General features: G+C 26.2%; 2 protein-coding genes and 1 pseudogene across 3 annotated transcripts; 2 read left to right on the forward strand and 1 right to left on the reverse strand.

Moving 5' to 3' along the window:
• The first annotated feature begins 617 nt into the window (after positions 1-617).
• Positions 618-5,163, forward strand: LOC112683808 (mRNA-capping enzyme-like). Of its 2 annotated transcripts, XM_025554976.1 has the most exons (14): positions 618-877; positions 990-1,201; positions 1,510-1,702; positions 1,790-1,901; positions 1,964-2,064; positions 2,197-2,299; positions 2,375-2,515; positions 3,641-3,742; positions 3,887-4,022; positions 4,087-4,212; positions 4,355-4,537; positions 4,623-4,723; positions 4,783-4,973; positions 5,041-5,163. In XM_025554976.1, exons 1-14 carry the CDS (start codon positions 871-873, stop codon positions 5,118-5,120), a joined length of 1,788 nt encoding a protein of 595 aa, XP_025410761.1. In that variant the 5' UTR covers positions 618-870; the 3' UTR covers positions 5,121-5,163. The 2 variants fall into 2 exon arrangements, with proteins under 2 accessions (XP_025410761.1, XP_025410762.1); XM_025554977.1 differs by lacking the exon at positions 5,041-5,163 and having other exon boundaries at positions 4,818-4,910.
• Positions 5,164-6,685: 1,522 nt separating this feature from the next.
• LOC112683858 lies at positions 6,686-9,917 on the reverse strand (annotated as a pseudogene).
• A 5,538-nt stretch (positions 9,918-15,455) lies between these two features.
• LOC112683859 (39S ribosomal protein L41, mitochondrial) lies at positions 15,456-16,249 on the forward strand. Its single transcript, XM_025555038.1, has 3 exons — positions 15,456-15,696; positions 15,761-15,861; positions 15,924-16,249. The coding sequence occupies exons 1-3, from the start codon at positions 15,540-15,542 to the stop codon at positions 16,152-16,154; spliced, it is 489 nt and encodes a 162-aa protein (XP_025410823.1). The 5' UTR covers positions 15,456-15,539; the 3' UTR covers positions 16,155-16,249.
• The last annotated feature ends 4,427 nt before the right edge of the window (positions 16,250-20,676 follow it).

Here is a 20,676-nt window from a genome sequence, read left to right on the forward strand (position 1 = left end):
AGACTTGAAGTGTTTACCAATTATTAAGATATCTTATTTATACCATCATCATCTTGTCCGAGAATTAAAATGACGACTAAAAAGTGGTGTAATGAAAGTTATGTAATTAGAATACAGAAATTTGCAATAATAAACCAAAATCTCAGATTTTTAAATCCGGATTTTTTAGCCTGAAATGCGAAATGCGAATTGCGGATTTGGCAGATTTTCGAAGAATCCGGATTTCATTCCCATCACTAGTTTACGTACTAAATAAATTGATTGGACTTAGAATTATTTGTTTAGTTAATAAATATGTGAACTTAGAATTATTTGTAATAAAGTTATAATTTTGAAGTCGAGAGTTCGTTTTATTTCAAGCAGTATAATTAATTGTGTTCTACTCTTGTAGAACTAACCGGCACACATAGACCTAATTTATATTCTATGACACCGACTGGCACGTTACCATTGATAATAGATGTTAATACATCTATTATCAATGCACGTACCAATATAAAAAGATAGCACCGAGAAAAAATATCAACCAATTATCATGGAGTAATAAAAAAATGTCTATATCTTCATGAACAAATAATTAGTAAACAAATATCGTTATCATTGTTAATGGATTGATATTAACATAACTAACGAGTAGTGAGTAAAAAACAACTTTTCATCTCTTCTTTGATGTGTTATGATTGCGAAAATAGTGTTAAGTAAAAATTTAACTAAAAAAAAAAAAATAGTTTACGTATAATAATCACGTCTTTAGATCACTATAAGAATCAATGTAATATAAATAAATAAGAAACGACACTCAAAATGATGATTTACCATTGTAATTTTCATTCGTTTTAACTCACTACTTAGAACTTACAAATAATAATAATGTCGGGTAAACCAAATACATAATATAACTAAATAATATAAGTAGAATAGTTTCGAATTAATATGAACAAATTATATTTATGAGTTAAAATCAAATAAAAAAAAAAAAAAATTCGCAGGATCAAAGCGTTATGGATCTAGCTCATCATATTCTTCACACAGTCCTCCAGTTCCTGAACGATGGATTAAATGCCCTCGTAAATCTTTCACAGCTATAACTGATAAATTTGTGGCATTCAAAACACCATTGGATAGTAAATATGATGAACAAGTACCTATCATAAATAGGTTCAATACAGAGATGTTGTTCTCATCAATGGCTAATATGAAGGTAAACATAAGTTAAAATTGGTATATATTTAAATTATATATTTTTGCCAATACAATCACACTTTAAATTATCTTCATTACTACATTACCTGTCATTATGTAATTTTCTTAGAAAATTTTTAAAAAAATCACTTTCAAATTCTTTCTGTATTGTGTTGTACTCTTTTGTTCCTAAAAGTGATTATAAAAATATGTATAGGAAAATTATAGTCTTTTTTTCAGTATCTAAAATTATTTAATTTGTCTGTGTAAAAAATATGAAGGTATTTGATTGAAATAGATAATATTTTATCAGTAACATTATTTTAGGTTTGTTTAGGATTATGGATTGATCTAACAAAAACAAGCCGTTTTTATGATAAATCTGAAATAGAAAACATGAAATGTGGTTATGTAAAAATCCCTTGTGCGGGTCATGACCATCCACCTACTAGAGAACAAGCTCAATTATTTGTGGATATATGTTCAAAATTTGTTGATAAAAATCCTTTGAAATGTATAGGTAAATTATGGTGACATATATTTATTCTTTTATTTTTACATTGAATATTAAGAATCGGAAGTTAATAATTATTACTTTTTATCTAAGGTGTTCATTGCACTCATGGTTTTAATCGAACTGGATTCATGATAGCTACTTATTTAATAGAAATATTGGATTTTGATGTTACTAGTGCTATAGCTCAATTTGCGGCAGCTAGGTAAAGCCATTTGAATAATATTTATGTATTAAATAGTAAACATATACATTTTTATAAACTAGACCTCCAGGAATTTACAAACAAGATTATATAGTTGAGTTATTTCAGCGGTACTCAGATGAAAAACCTATTTTAGCTCCAGAACTTCCAGATTGGTGTTTGGGTAGTTAATAGTTATTAATTATTTTGAATATTATATACTTATAAACAAATCCAAACTTATCATTAAATTCATTTTTTATATTTTTTATAAATTTATGCAATATTTTTGTTTTAATATTTAAAATTATTTCAGAATCAGTAGATGACAACCATCTTTCAAATCGACATGAATCATCCTCACGACATAAACAAGAGTTTAGGGAACAGGATTCTAAAGATAGACGAGAATATGAACCGTACAACTATTTTTTTAGTATTCATTGATTAAGCTGATATAAATTTATCATTAATTTATCTAAATTATAATTTAGCAATAACAAACGATCAAGAAATGAGATAAATAATCAAAATCCAGTCTTTATGGAGGGTGTGTCAGGTGTTTCAGCTATTTTTGATCAACCCAGATTAGGAAACATTCAAAAAACAGTTCAAAACTTATGTAAATGGAATAGGTAAGAATACTAATTTAAATTTAAATCTAATATTTTAAAACAAAACAAAAAATTATGCAAACAAAATATATTTAATTAAATGTATGTATGAAAAAGATCAAATTATTCTTATTGAGATATTAGTGTTGCATTTAAAATTAAATGTTATTAAATAGTGTAATAATATGATTAAATATTTTATTTGCGTTATTTTACTTAAATTAAATATATTAAATATATATAATTTAACTATATTTTCAATCAATGTTTTTCAACATCTGTGTTGCAACATACTGCTGATCTGTAGATAAATTTGTTATAATTATAAATGTGTAACTTAATTATCTGGCTTTAACCTAAGATAAAGTTTTACTAATATATATTCACTGTCATTAAGAAATCAGTAAGCTTTAAACTTTGAGGGTACTCTAAAGATACAGTAAACATAGAATGAGTGTTGATTATTCATTGTTTAGTTCAACCAAAACATACATCATCTATTTTAATTAATCTTAATAAAAATTAAATTGTTCAATTTTAAAACTCACAAAAAATAACTTAAAAGTAAAATAGGGAACAAGTTATTCTTAATTATGCTAAAAGAGGAATACTTAAAATACTATACCTTTTTCTTTTCCAATATATTTATTAATAAATAACTAAGTTGAAGAACTTGAAGAAATAATACTTAGGAAAAAATTTATACTATGTTTAATAAAAATGGTAAATTAAACTACAATAAGTGCCCTCCTATGATCAGTAAAAAAATTAGAAATATTTGATAAGTCTTAATGTATTTATTGAAAAAAAAATTTATTGAATTCAGTCAAGTAGTCTGCATACTAAACTTATAGATACAATCAACAAAATGTATGTCTTTGTATAATACTATATAAATTACAATCTGTATTTGTAATTTTTCTGGTATTTTGTTGTATATCCCCTTCTCAAATTGCAGTATTTTTTAATAATTTAAGTTAAAATTTAACATTGATTATTCAATTTTATTTTATCCTGTACTTATTAAATAGCAAATTATTTACACTATCATTTTTAAAATCATGTGAATTATTTGGTATCAAATCTATATTTTACTTTTATTTTTTATTAACAATATACATTTTTTTTTTTTATATACATATATAGAAATGGATTTCCTGGTTCACAACCTGTTTCTATGGATATCAAAAATATGAAATTATTAAGTACAAAACCTTATCGTGTAACATGGAAAGCTGATGGTACTAGGTAATTTATTTTTAAAAAGTCATTGGTCAATTTTTATTTTTATTTTTACTATAATTATTATTATTTATTTATTATATAGTTATAATTTTTTGAAGAAAAAAAAATTATACTTGGTTATAAATTTAAATTTTTTATAAACAATAGGTACATGATGTATATCCAAGGTGAAAATGAAATTTATTTTATTGATAGAGACAACAGTGTATTTGAAGTAGAAGGTTTAAAATTTTTGCATAGAAAAAACCTAGATCATCATTTAAAAGACACATTATTGGATGGCGTAATTACTTATTTATAATATGATTTATTTGTGAAATTACTCACAAAAATTACTGTTGTTTTAGGAAATGATCATTGATAAAGTTGATGGTCAAAATATACCTCGCTATCTAGTATATGATGTTGTTGCATTTGAAGGCTTTGATGTTGGTAAAGAACCATTTTTTCCAAACAGATTAATGCTAATTGAAGTTAGTATATAAAATATGTTGAAATTTAAAATATATTATGAATCTTTGGATTAATATTTTATCAATAAATAATATTTTATTTAATCATATATATATTAAAAACCATTTCAAATTAAATATTAACTAAATCTAATGCTTTTAGATAGATATAATAAAACCAAGGCACCAAGCTATGATTACTGGCCGTTTAAATAAAACTCATGAACCATTTAGTATACGTTTAAAACAGTTCTATGATATTAATGCTACTGATAAGTTGCTCGGAAATTTTAGTAAAAATTTATGTCACGAACCTGATGGTCTCATATTCCAACCGTCAACTGATGTATTGTTAAATTATTTAATTTATTATTATTGTTGCAACATATTATGTAGTATACCTAACTTGTTTTTAATTTTTATCACCATAGTCTTATGTAGCTGGTACGTGCCCTGAAGTACTGAAATGGAAACCATTAGAATTAAATTCTGTTGATTTTAGACTTAAAATTGTTACAGAGGGTGGAACTGGGTAATGTATATAATCTGAATATTAAATTCATTTTTTTTACAATTTTTAAAAATATTTAGTATGTTGGAGTCAAAAGTGGGATATTTGTATGTAGGTGGTAAACATGAACCTTTCTCTAAAATGAAATACACTAAAGAATTAAAAAACATGGATGGAAAAATAATAGAATGTAAATTTGAAAATGGGAATTGGAAGTTTATGCGTGAACGCGTTGACAAATCTTTTCCTAACGCTCTTAAAACTGCAATAGGTATGTGAATTATTATATTTATTTGTTTACGTTTTTAATTTCAAAAAAATAAAAATGTTGTTTTCAGCTATTTGCCATAGTATTGAAACTCCTGTAACAAAAGAAATTCTCTTGAAGTATATTCAACAAGCTTCATATAGACAATGAAATATATGTATATTTTTATATTAGCTTTAAATGTTTCACTATATTTTGTATTTTTCTGTATAAAAATAGTTATTGAATTAATTGAAGATGTTTATTAAGTTAATTGTAATAAATAAAATAATTTACATTAATTTAGATGTATTATGTTTAAATTTATGGAAAAACTTGTGTCCAATTGAATACTACAAAAAAATATACAATTATTAATAATAATGTGAAATCTTTGGCTTGTCTTTATTTATGTTTAAAAAGAGTTTAAAATACAATTACATATAAAATAAAATCTTTAATTAAATATTAATAATTTAATCTTCCTGGCATGAAGACTGAATGTGCAATTTATCTTTGCTGAGTCCCTCGTCTTAGTAAAATGCGGCTAAGTGCAAAGTGCTTTCTTCCATGAAAATGTTTTGTCGTCTTTAATATCGGGCTATACACTATTGTTCCACAAAATATTTGTTTCGATTCACTTTGTTCCACACTATACTTCTTCCAAATGTGGATCTATAGTGTTTTGGAACAAAATTTTACTATTTCATCGGAACAAATGATTAAGAAAATGTTATCATATCCACATAATATGCACTTACACGAACATTCTGTGAATAATTTGGATTTCATGAGTATTCAATCTTTCACCAAGTTCTTAGAATCGTTAATAATTTCTTTTTTCCGGAAAAAAAAATTCACTTCTGTTCAGTTGCAGTGCTTGATCACTCATCAAATTTCAGTCGTTCAATCACGTATGAGGCAAAGAATTTCTAATTTCAATAATATCTATGTATTTTCTACACATTAACTTAATCTAAAGTCTAAACTCATTTTTCTTACAATGCACTACAATACCTATAAGTTATTTAAATTATATAAATATTTATATAGTAAAATATGAATAGTTCTTAGCAGCATACTTTTGAACTATTAACTACTGCTGACCTATTTAATCAAGCATTCCATATTATTGTTTTGAATACATTCCCTATTTATTAATTTCATGCTAAACTTACTTAATAATGTAGCAATGTTAATAATATTTTATGTATCCATCATAAATACAATAATTTAATTATTCTATCTAAGAAATATGCAAAACAAGTCAACTTGGATGAATTTGTATACAATTCGGATGTTTTTTTAATTATATTTCTTTGATTTTTTTGTGTAAGAGAAATTTTTTTTTTTACTCAAATAAATCATTTATGATCCAAAATGTCGGTACTTATTCAATCAATTAAAAATACATGGTAACAAATTTTGTTTTAAAGAATTTTATTAAAATAGATATAGGTATATATAATATGTACAAGATAAAAATAATTAATATATTAAATTCAAAATTTTAAACACTAAAAATATCTTTATTTTTTTCTTTAGTTTCGGCCTTTGAGATACATATAAAAAAAAATACAATTGAAAATTACAAAAAATTAATTTTTTTTTAAATATTATACCCTTCATATCTAGATATTGAATTTCTTCAAAGAGGACATATATTATAATTTTTTTCCATCATTCTAGTGACACACTGAATACAATATTGATGGCCACAAGGATTCAACCTTACAACCACCACTTCTTCAAAACATATTGTACACAGTTCCAAGACATCTACAAAAAAACAAATAAAATAGGAATTAGGTATATCATTTACATTTAATATTTTATGCGTTTAGTATAATTATTGTAAAAATAATTTTATTTTTATCCACCCATATTCTCCTAAATAAGTGGTTGGTCATTGGCCGGTAGAGGAATTATTGGTTCTGTAAACAATAAAAAATTTTATATTTAAACTTAAAATCAATTCTTGTTGTGATTTATATTTAAATTCAAATTAGCTTTACCATTATCATTATCAATCTCTCTATTCAATTGTGCTATTTCATGATTTGGTAGTGGCTGTTCATCACCTCTACCATTGCCAGCAATTGTTTGCCGTCGTGGTCCTCTTGCTTTGCGACCATGATTTTCTATATTATATTTTATTGGATTAACTATATATTAAATTAACTAGTGTTTTAAAACATTTTTTTTTTTTTTACCTATATGATAAGGTCAACCAATTTGGAAATGCCTTCCTCTACCTCGACCGCGTCTCCTGAGGGGAACATTGACTATTAACTCTCCTATATGTAACACTTAAGATGGAGGACGAATTTGAAGCTGATGTGGTGGTGACAATGGTTGAATCTGGAGCTGATTCTGTAGAATAGGTGGTTGACGGATTGGACCCAATATGAAGGGGGCAAAATTGGCTGTGGTTGTAATGATGCTGATGGTACTAGTGGCTGCATATTTATAGCTGGAACTATAGCTTCTAAAAATAAAAATTAAAATATAAAGTTAAACTTAAACTATTGATCACTTTAAATAACATGCAAGATGTATTACGATGTGGAAAATTTGGCTCCCCAATTTCGTTCCTGAGTATTTGTTCCGGGGTGTATGAAACATTTCTTATGAAATCTTCCAAATTGTAGTTACTATTTTCCACATTCACCCAAGCATTTTTGATAGTTGTACTATTGCTTAGGTTTGATCTATAATTTGTTTGTCTTACCTATTAAATTATAACAATTAAAAATTACACATATATAGAGATTACAAATATAAACATTTAATAAACAATAATCATATCATAACAGTTCACAAATTATTTAAAAATTATTATTGCCCATACCTTCTGTCCATTGACTGCTCTGCTAAAATCATTTCGAGCCCTTTCCTCGACTGTTCTTAAGTGATCTAAAAATTTGTACAAATACAGACTTTTTCTTTACAGTTGCTATTTTTTTTTTTTTTTTAAATAATTACCGTAGAACCGATAAAGGTTTGGATGTTGGCCCATTAATCGGAGGAGGGACGCATGACAAGACTATATAAAATTATTGATTCTGTGTGCGAGTCCAAATACTGTAAACCTCTGTGGAGTCACTGTATCCATCCAGAATCACTCATAATATCGCATTAGAGGTTCCAATTCTATCACTAAATTATAGCTGGTAACTGTAGTCAAAAATATTAAAATCATATTCATAAAACTAAATCCTAAACAGACGACTTAGCATTATTTAATTAATGATTATTAACTCACCTAGATCTTGAATTAGTCTTAAGCCTAAGTGGATAGAGAAAGAATTGCCATGATGTTGTATGACAACTGCTAGCAGATGAACTAAAGCCATTAACTAATATAAAAAATGTTAACAGAAATTAATGTTAAGAAAAATCAATCAAATATTACAACTATACAAAAATATTGATATATTAGTTTGATTAGTAAATTTTTACTTGGATACCTAACTAAAATTGATTTATTAAAAGGAAAAGAGAAATTTCTAACCAAAGAAAATTTATTTTAATATTTACATGCAAGTACAACACTTTATTCTACTACAGATGCAATTATTTAGCACATATACTATTTTGTTTTTTTTATTAAATTAAAACAAATTCTGGTACATAGTACATTCTTACTCAATATATTTTCTTTGTTTAGTGGTTATACTGTAAAAGTTTTTAATTTTATAATAAAATTCTCATTTACTCTCTTATTCATCGTAAAAAAAATATTACCATTCGCAGAATTCGCCTTGCATTTTCATTTTCTCTGCATAACTGCATTAGATGATGACTTCGAACATAATGTATAATGCTCTGAATAAGACAACATTTATTAAAAAACTGTCTATTACCTTCACATGTCATTAAATAATTTATTTATGTATAGTAAGAGTTAATTTGATTTCTCTTTATTTTTAAAGTACCTACCTGAATATAATGAAACCAACAGCCAGAATTGTTGGCTTCTGGGATCACTCTACCTATGGCATTTCTTAGGCCCTATTCAAAATCAGTCATAACCTGCAGGTTTTCATAATTTATGTTCAACTGCAAATCATACCTTAGAAATTGAAGTACCCGGATGTAGGACTCGGTTTGGCGATCAACTAGTAGGGCATGTATAATTGGAATTGACTGAAAAGAGATAAATCATATTTTAAATGTATGTATAATATTTACATGTGTACTATGTATGTCTTTATTTTAAACTAACTACATTATTAAAAATAATTTGTACTGTAAACAACTGTTCTATGTCAGCTGGTTACCATGGTCTTATTTGAAAAGTACTGTCCATACACATTGTTCGTACTCCTTCGAGGTGTACATTCAATTCCTGCATGAAAGTATTGTTGGTAAACACGAGTCCTATAAAGCGTGTACTTCCATCATCCCTCAATAACTCCAAGGGGCCTTGGTAGAAAGGAGTCATTGGCCCATTAACATATCGCAATCTTGGGCCCCATTCATTAGAATTCAAAATATTTATCCAGTCTGCTAAAAAATCTGGAATAGGAGGATTGTTCCGATGCCTAGCTCCTGCAATAGCCCTAAGAGCAGCTGGACGACCTATATACATCGCCGCTTCAGGGAATCTATATAATTATTTATTTGTACTTAATACGTTTATATACAATCATGTTATAAGGTCAAATGATTAATTTGTTAAAAAACTTACAAATGCGCTTCCTGGTCAATAATATTGTGTGGAATAATGTTCTCCCTAATAGCTCTGTCTCTTAAACTATTAACATAGCCTCGCAACGCCACTGCATATTGAGGTGCTGATTCGTGACTATGAACATGACGTTCAGAAATTATAATTTGTGCTCCTTCAATTATTGTCATTTTTACAGATACTGGACATCCATAACGGCGATTTTCATGTCTCAAATATTTAAATTTTAATCACATTTATAATTCTGCATCATTAGATTTATGTTGAAATATAATTGTAAAATTAATGTTAATTCAAAATAATTGGAAACGGAATATTCTTATATTTTCTCATATTTATTTGAATAAAAAGTATCGGATTTTATATAACTAATGTTTTGGATATATTATTAATACATTTTTTTGAATTTGATGAAATTTTTTTATTAAAAAATGTAATATTAAAAAGAAAGTATGTTTATGAAGTTCCTATACTATGTACCTAACTTCCAAGGGCGCCGCCATGAATTTTAACAGGGGGGTGCAATTGCACTCCCTTGCAACCCCCTCGCGGCGCCTTTGCTAACTTCAATAATGTTCACAAATAAACTATAATACAATTTAATCATCTTTTTTTTTACAAGTCTTTTAGATTAAAGTTGAAATAATTATATGTCTAATGTTTTCCATTACTAACCGAATACTTCCCCTAATGGAATGTTGATAGTAGACATATCCTCTTTCATCAATTTACACTGTTGATCTTCCTCGAAGTCCTGGAATTGCTCTAGATAAAGGTTCCAAGGGTATCGGTAACTCCAATACTGGATCAACTGGATCCATACTAAAAAACAAATAAGTTCAACAAGCAAAAGAAATTCAAAATATGTAAAAATTAAAAAAAAAATTATATAAAAAATTATAAAACTAAACTAAAATTATTATATTTTAATAATTATTATATAATTAATAATAATATTTTTTTTTTAGCTTTTTAAAACTATTATAGTTCTAGAAACTATTAATAATAAATTGTATCAAATTCATTAATACTAAAAATATATAATAAAAAAAATGAAAAAATACAAATTCATTAATATTAAAATAAATATTAAATAAAATTAATAATAATGAAAAAACTATAACTATTTTGAAGTATCTAACAATAAATTATATTAAATGAAAATCGCAACATTCGCAAATGGCTGGTAATAGCAATATCGCAGGAGTGACAGTCTCTGAACAAGTCTAGGAGCTGAAGCTTGGCAAGAAAACAATTTTTCCCCTCCAATTATATGTAGGAGTAGCAAACGAACCTTTGATCTGAACATGTCGCGTAAATCACAAATGTCGTGTAAATTAAGAAACTTGTTCTGTATGAAAAATAATAATAGAATTCCAACAAAATTGTTTACAAATTACAAGCAATACAATAGTTTTATTTATAATATATGTTTCAATAATATATATATAAGTTATGTATATATATTTGATAAATAACTTCGGATTTCAAAGTTATTAAAAATACTGTTTCCACGTATTCCTATAGCGTGGCTTATCTGTATATTATAAATTAACGGTATTATTCAAGGACTAGGGGTAAATTAGTACGTATATCCATCAACAGATTTTTGATTTTCGGTGTATAACTAACTTAAGGCGCATCCAAATAGTATGCAAACACACAGCACACTCACATACACAGCATTCATTAAAAACGGTGATAGTGTGGACGCGTTTGTACACATCATATACGTGTGTATTTCGTCGGATTGTCGGTACATCAAAGAGAATTATAACTACTATTGGATGGGGTTTTCATTATTTTGATGTATTTACTGCGTTATTGTTCATGCAACTTATTTAATTCATGCACAACAAAAATCAAATACACCAAATACTATTATTATAAATCATTATATATATTTAATAATATAGGTTTATAATAATTATCGATTAATGTAAAAATAAATCGCTTCGAAAAATATTTTTATAAACATCAAACCTTTAAGTGGAAAAAAATAAATATTCATTGATTTATACCGTGTTGGGCAATAACATAGGTCATTCTCAATTAAGTTAGTAACTTATTATAAATGTTAGTGTCCAGGACTCTTATTTATACTAGGTTTAGGCTTTGACCTAAGAAGGGAATTAATGGATGTTTTCTAATATGGCATTGCCATGTACTTGTCGTTCCAAATTCCTCCTTGTCCTTTTGGTAACTATTATGATAGTATGATATAGCTATTGATGGTCGATATGTTCTACATAGTTTAGAATGTTATAAGTGTTGAATATAATTAATGTTTACGTGGAGATTACTACAACACCCTTAGGGGTTATTGTAATTATTTCTATCTGTATTCATATTGGTATTCATATGTGGTATGAGTGGACGAGGTGATAATGTAATTGCTTCACGTCTCTTTAGCGCACTCAGTAGTCCTGTACATAATAAATAATATCATGATGAAAAGAAAACTTACTGTGTTGTCAGATAACTGCATCGGACAAAATAAAAATAAAATTTTGTTATATTTTTGGATTTATTTGACGATTACGGACGAGTATGATGAGATTAACCATACATTTTTGGTCACTGGCCGTTAAATGATTTAATTTATCAAAAACACTAGATACTCTTTTCATTAGTGCTTATCTCGTTTGTGCCGGTTAAATTTGCCATTTATATGGCATATATCACCATCTAAATTTTTCTGAATAGAACATTATTTTTAAAATATAAAGGTAAAAAAATTCACGTAATTTAGATTATAAATAAAAATGTAATTTAAGTTTTTTTATCAACAATTTTTTGATAGAACAAAAAAAATTGAATAACTCAAAAACAAATTGTTGGCACTTATACCGTTATTGATTTCTTGTCTTCGTATACATATATTGTTAATCGTTATGTGTTATCCTGTATTTTTATTTTGTTCTATGTTTATGTTTGTTATGTTTGGTTTGTTGGTATTTTTTTTTCGTTTATAGTTTTCCGTTTGATTACGTTTAAAAATTTTAATCTTTATTTTCATGTATAACGTTATTATAACGTAAGCAAGACCTGACTTAAAATTTAAAAGACCATTTCACTAAAAAATAATATCTGTTTCCTATATTTTATCCAAATTTTGTTTTCATTTTTTAAAATTAGAACATCTATTTGTAAGCCTTAATCATGAATTAATGTATTGTAGTTGGTGCTTAATGCTCATATTGAGTGAATATTTTAGTGTAAAGTTTTAAGTAGGTACATTATTAAAATTTTCCTATATTTTAAAGTTATAATACAGTTCACATTTTATGCTCAGAAAAAACAATCTTAAATCTTTTATAGGTACTTTTCAGTTTTTGAAAATTCACTTATAATGAACATACACTTCCAGAGGCAGCCAATATCAGTTCCTATTTTTCATACAAATTCGTATTACACATTTTTTAATGTACAATGATTTGATACAGAACTAGGGTGACCATATTTATGAAAGAAAAAAACGGGACAAATATGTTCTCAAAAAAAAGACAACATTTTTTTTAACTTCAATATTATATGCAATAAAAATAATTTTTAATTAGTTTGATATTTTAATTAAAAATTGATTTGCATTCTATTTTTGCTGTGAGATTGAAAAAAAATTACTTAAAATATTTTTTATTTTTATTGAGTTGATTATTTAGAATTATTTGAGTCGATTGTTCATAATTTTCTTCATTACATTCTTTGACATTATATATTTTTGATGAACTGATTGCATTTAATAGTTTTGGTTGTGTTAACAATAAATCATAAAAATCATTACAGGAATATTTTTTTAAATTATTTTTAAGAATTATTATTGCTTTGACAATTGGTACGAGAAAACTATTTTTTTCGTTCGTCCATATAATATTTGTGATTGATAATATTATTTCTATTATTGCATAAGTTAATCTGCAAAGGTACAGTAAACGTATATTTCTTTTTAGGCATTTAAAAAAAACAATACAAGTGATAACACTAACGACTCACAACAATGTTCGATTTTTCGATTAATATACCTAATATACCTATTATACCGAATATCGTTGATTATAAATAGTACTTTACATTGGTAAACTATTCGTATTTAATATCGATTTCTTTAGAAGTATCACACATGAGTTCGTAGTACATACATATATACTATATGACATGTCTTATTTTTTTTTCTTTGCTCTCGGTTTACAATTTTTATAGAAGTAACGTGATTAAAACGGGTCCCTATTCTAAAAACGGGACAAAAAGCGTCCCATTCAAAGTTTATCGGGACAACGGGACATAATGATAAAAAAGGGACAATCCCGTTTTAAACGGGACGTATGGTCACCCTATACAGAACCGACATTTACTAATAGTTTAATATCTAATTATCAAACAATAAATAAAATATTTACCTAACTAATATCATATTATAAACACAATAATATATATATATATATATATATACATTTTAATATGATTCAAAAGCATAATTTTATTTCCATATCAACAAATAAATAATAAATTGTTTAAATTATTACTAAGCTTACAGTTTACAAGTACCGATTACTGTTGACGGTTTGTAGTTAAATTTTTATTTTTTCTCATTTATTTACAATTATAATAAAATAATTTCAATATTTAAATAACTGTTTTTCTATGCTATATTTCAAATACGTAAAAATATTACTTAATTTATGAGCAATATTGATTGTAGATGAATGATTATAATTTGCATCTTCACAGTCATTACTAACATTTATTTGTATAGATTCCATTGATTCTTTAACACATGATTTGATAGCATCTAAGTACAGTACAATAATAATAACTATTGTTACAATAATTTATCATTATTTAACTAAAAAGAGAATTAAAATTAATGTTGTGCAACCAACAAATATATTCTTTTTTTAAATCAAACAATTGAATTTATCACAAGATTATCTAATACAAAAATTAATTAATAATTAACTATAAAAAATTATAGATCATTAAAAGTTTTTCAGTTGGCTAACAATATTTTTGATACCTAAACCAATGACCACAAGATTTTTGATAAATAAATTTTGCTATTTGTTTATGGTATTTAGACCATTTTTTGTCTAAATCTAGGGTAACTAAAGTATTAAAAATACTAAATATATTTAGAGTTATAATATAAATATTTACATCAACGTAATGTACTTTTTTTTATTCATCCCAGTTCTTTTCTCCTTCTGATAATGCGTTTAATTCAACAGTGATACTTAATCATTTTTGTTAAAAAATTGTATGAGTTAAGAATTTTGGAAAACTTGCTCAAATATAATTACAAATCATTGACTATAAGGTCAATCAGGTATCTCATTTGATTTTGAGTTGATTTTTATTAAGATTCTTTAATTCAAAAATTTACCGCCGGGTTAGGTTAGGTCACCAATTATCACATTAGAAACAAGCAAATTGTAAAGTTTTTACATTTTACAATGTTTAGAACATACAAATGAACCCCTCTAGATATCCAAATGAGTAAGCAAATCTGTTTCCTTCATACTCCGTTCTTTCATTTTTGTCTTATCATAATTTTTTATTGTTGTAGTCAAGATTTGGTTTTCTAATCAATTTTGTAGATGGAAGAAGTGTCATATGGAACAAAATATTATTGGAAGAAAGTACTTTGGAACAAATATACTGTGGAAAAAAATCCATTGGAATAAAAAGATTTGGAATAAAAGTATATTGGAACAAATGTGTCATGGAATAAAAGGTTAGTTCACTTTGAAACAACAATACTGTGGAACAAATATTTTGTAGAACAAAATGTAATGATCCTTTAATATCAAGTATAATCGGCAATGATAAACCATTAACTGATAAAACCTAAAAGAATTTAACATAATTAATTACCTAAGTTTGAAAAAGGTTTCTTCAATATGAGTTTCTCAGTGAAACATTTGTGCAGATCGTTTTCTTCATCTTCTGTAAGAAATGGGAAGAGAAATTTCAAAAATTTCATAATCTACAACCGAGGAACAAATCATTTCAAAAAACAGCAAGAAGAAAATCCAAATAAAGAATTTCAAGTTGCTGGTAATAATAATCTTATGATATTAATTTGTTTATGTTAAATAATTTGTCAATACTGTGTACTCAGATTATGGTGTAAGAGAAACTACTGTTAAAATTGGCCGTAAGTATGTGACTGTCCAAGAAAAAATTCCTGATATTATTGTTCCAGATTTAGAAGATTTCAATGTGAGTATTGCAAGTCTCAAAGTAATCAGTCAGTATAATGAAAAATCGTATTTTAATTACAGTTGAAACCATACGTATCATACAGAGTTCCAGAGGTAAATCAGTCTGAGTTCACAGCAAAAGATTTATTTAATGTGGTTTATCGCAGTAAGATTATTAATGATTTTAATAAAAACAAACTGAAAGAAAATGGCGAACCTTTAGAACCTAATGAAGAAGAATCTTTAACACCTGAACAAGCTAAAGCTCGAGCTAGGCAAACAGGCTGCGATTTGTTTTCAGAAGGCAGATAAAAGTCGAATACCTAATTTGATTGATAGCTTTTTTTTTTAAATATTGTTTTTAAATTATTAAATATTTAGTTTTAATTGCTGTGTTATTTTCAATATATTTCTATGATTTCACCTGAAACTAATTTGTTTTTTTTTCTCTTTTTGCTTGGCTTATTGAATTTTTAGATTAAAATCATAAATGATTCAACTTTTATGAGAATCAATGCCGGATTACCTATTAAGCGGAGTAGGCGCCCGCCTTAGGCCTCACTCATTTAAGGGGCCCTGTGAAAACGGAAAATTATATTTTATTTTATTTAATAATACATGTATTTTATTTATGAATTTATGGGACATAAGTCATTATGAAATATAATATATATATTTGGTTGTAGACGTTATAGGAATTAATAATAATACAATTATTTTGAAAAAAAATAGAAATAATATAATAATTTATTGATTTTTCTTGTATATAAAAAAACTCAATAAACGCGATTTTGTTTCTAAAAATAATAGTTGGTTATTATTAAAGCTGTTTATTTTAATTACTGCATAGTAATGTTAAAAATGTATGTAAACAATTATTTTGTAGGGCCCAACATTTGAATTGCCTAGGGGCCCACAAATGTTTAATCTGGCACTGATGACAATATAAATAGAAAACTTGTCCCTATAAAAACTGTACAGTACAAAAATTATTTTTAAATATATTTATTTAAAAAAAAAAAAAACAGAAGTATTAATGATTAAAAATATATTTTATCAACAAATAGTAAAATTTTGATTTAATTGAAATGTGTTTACATGGAATAATAATAGCATTCAACAAGTACTTCATCAAATCGCTATTTATTATCACAGAATGAAATAAACCATCAGTGTATTCTATGATTCAATGTTGCAATTAAATCCATGTAGGTACCTATAATACATTTTTTAATAAATATAAGAAGTTTTATAATCAACTTCATCATTTGAAAAATAAATTTTTTTAAAGGGAACACTTTGGTAGCTTGTATACGATTATTAGTCTTGTCATCATTTAATCTTGTCATTATTTAAATTTGATTTTTTTTTTCATATGTCATTTGAATTTGATATAAGGTTTCAAATATACATAATTTTTAGCATAAAAATCAAAATATATGACATTGGTTGCCTTTGGTGAAAAAAAACAACAGGTAAACTTATTCCAAGAACTCTGAATAAAATAAATACATACATGATGATTTTCAAATAGGTAATTGAAGTACCACAAATAATTAATGACAAATTGACTTTACATAAGATGATATATATTTCACATAAGTTATATAAGTTAAAATTATTATAAAGTATTTTAGTTCAAATAATAATAGAGAGGGATGTGGGTGGTAATGACACTTTGTCCCATAAGGTTAATTTTAATCAAAATAAATAGCAACCCCAACAATATGACCCAAATTGCGCCAGTGTGCTCAAAGTAGCAATGATAATCGTAAGTTTATAAATACCTATGTTATAAAGTATAAAGTATGTATATGAACATAAGCGTGCGCACGGAGTATACTTTACATTATATTTTCAATCTAAATGTGCCTACGTATGAAAGTCTTTTTTGCGAGAAGTTTTTAGTGATGCTCATGAGATGGCTAATGGATATAAAACGGGGAGGTTACATTTGAGATCTAAACAGAATATCACATAGTAGTGGAAGTCACACTATTGCACACCAGGTAGTCAGGGTAGACACTTGACTACTCTGTGAACCTTCCCTCCCTCACCAAAATATTCAACATTATCGCAATTATAAATAACCATATTATGTTCAACCACTTCAAAACGTTCGTAAACAGTAAATACGTTTATAAGAATATTGAAAAAATATAATTATTAAGTTTAATGAAGTACCCCATCAAAATTTATTGTTAATAAATATATATTAAATATAAATGTGTAATGTATAACTACCCTGCCGGTAATGTCTGCGCACGCTTATATATATGAACATAACATGTGTATACCTACTACCAGTGGCGTATTTACGGGGGGGGGGGGGGGCCAGGGGTACTGAACCCCCCCAGAACCTCTCCGAAAAATAAAAAATTAACAAAAATTCTTACATATTTGCAGAATTGGCTATGTTAAACATTCACAGGGAAGTTGAGATTATTGTTGATGAAGTGATAGAGGAGTTGGCCAAAAAATCGAGGCAACTGGAATTTATTTTATAACAATACTTTATAATATATAATGCTAAATACAATATATAGGTACACACACACATATATATATATATAATATTACATAAGACTATACGATTACCTATTACATTATATATTTAGTTCAACTTCCTCCAAAAACTACATAAGGACGTAACTATTACAATATAATATATAGTTTATACTAATTATGTATAAACTGTGGACCCCAGAAAAAATTGAAAATACGCCACTGCCTACTACATATTATGTATTTGGTATATTCAAAGATTATCTAAATTACCTTATTACATATAGACAAAGACGTTCGGAGGAGATTTACATTGGGGGGCTATTGCCTCTCCTGAGATTTTTCATGGGAATATCAAATAAGAAGTTTTTATGTATAAAGCCCTGATTCATATCGAGTAATCAACAATAATTCTCCCTCCTCCTCCCGAGCTATATTTTGCTGGCGTTTTTATCCATAAGCAAGTAGTATCTTCTTACCTCTATACTAATATATTTATATTTATAAATATTTGCTTCAAATTGTTTCAAAATTACATCAAGGTATATTTTATGCTGATTATATCGAATATGGATGCCATAATCTAATTCAAATTATTGTATAAAACTCTAAAATTGTTGTAAAGTATTGAAACGAAAGTATTTAATTACTTTTTTACATTGAATTTAATTAAATGCATTTTTTCGATGAAACCCAAAAACGCAAATTTATTTTGCGCTTATGTACCTTCGTAGTGGGATAAAAGCACGAAAATAAATATTGCACCCGTTTTACACTATAAATTTAATTTTGAGATTATTAATAATTACTACATATCGTAATGAAACATTTTGTCATGTAGATGAAGAATCAAAAATTGTAATTTTCATAACCAAAAGTAATTTAGAATATATAGCCAATAATAGTTATACTATTTTAGGCGATGGCACATTTTATGTTTGTCCTGCTTATTTTGAGCAACTTCATACAGTTCATGTTTTACATAAATAAATGTACGTTCAAGTGGTGTATTGTATGTTGCCATCCAAAACAACTGATATTTATGCCAAAATGTGTCATTTAATTAAAACATTATGTGCTAAAGAATTAAAACCTCAAAATATACTTATGGATTTTGAATTATCTACTCATAATGGCGTTTTGCGTATTTTTCCAAATGCTCAAATTAAATGTTATCACTTTCACCTAGGAGAAGCTTGGTACAAACAAATTGGAAAATTGGGACTTAAAATTGAATATGACAAAAACGAATCAGAAATTTCAAATTGGTTAAAGTATTTTTTTGGATTAGCTTTTTTACCTTCCACTGAAAAATCTGATGCGTTTTATGAGCTATTTTCTATTGCTCCTGACAATGATATCAGCGTATCAGCGTTTTCTGATTATATTTTAGCAAATTTTATTGAAAATGACAGCAGATATCCACCGCACCTCAAAGCTGAGCCACCTTTAAACGAGCCAAGGATTACTAATGGTTCAGAATCATACCACCATCATTTGAAAGATCAATTTTATATTTATAATTTTATCGAAGTGCTTAAACAACCGAAGTTATAAAGGCCGAAGTTTACTTAAAAATACAATCAAATGGACGAAAAACCACAAAACGCAGCTCTAAAGTCAACTCCAATATAAATGCATGGAACATGTATACTAAAAAAAGATTTGCAGATTAGACTATTTGAAAACTTAAATTTTCAAATTGAATATTAATATTTATTTAAGGTACTCAATATTAATAACAATAATAATATATAATAATATATAATATTATACCTACTACTAATATATAATTTAAATTTCAAATTTGTTAATTAATTATATAATCATTAAAAGCTTAATAACTATATGATTTTAATAAAATACACTTCCTTTTTGTAAAATTGATTTTCACTTATGGGTTGTTAAAAAAGTAAGTTAAAAAGTTACCTATACTTTAAGTACAACGCAAAAATATTATAATCTTAAATAAATACTTAACTAGTTCAACCACCAATAGATCTTTATTTTTTTTTCATTTAAAATAAAATGAAATTTATAATCTATACATTTTTTGCATATTAAGCAAATTTTCTGAAATAATATAACAATAAAAAAAAATAAAACTAACTGGAACAAGTGATAAAGGAAGCCACCCGATAATAGGACCCTAATATATTTGGTTTTTAATTAAACGGCTATATTAAATGCTGTATTTGAATATTTTAGTATTTTATTATTTATGGCCATTTGTGTTTTTTTAATTGCTTTTTAAAATAAACTCTTTCACCAATTCAGTTATCTATTCATATTCAATTAGATATAATGTAAATTAAAAAGAAAGTATAAA

Source organism: Sipha flava, unplaced genomic scaffold (genome assembly GCF_003268045.1).
Source record: "Sipha flava isolate LNK unplaced genomic scaffold, YSA_version1 236_pilon_pilon, whole genome shotgun sequence".
Classification (NCBI taxonomy): Eukaryota; Metazoa; Arthropoda; class Insecta; order Hemiptera; family Aphididae; genus Sipha; species Sipha flava.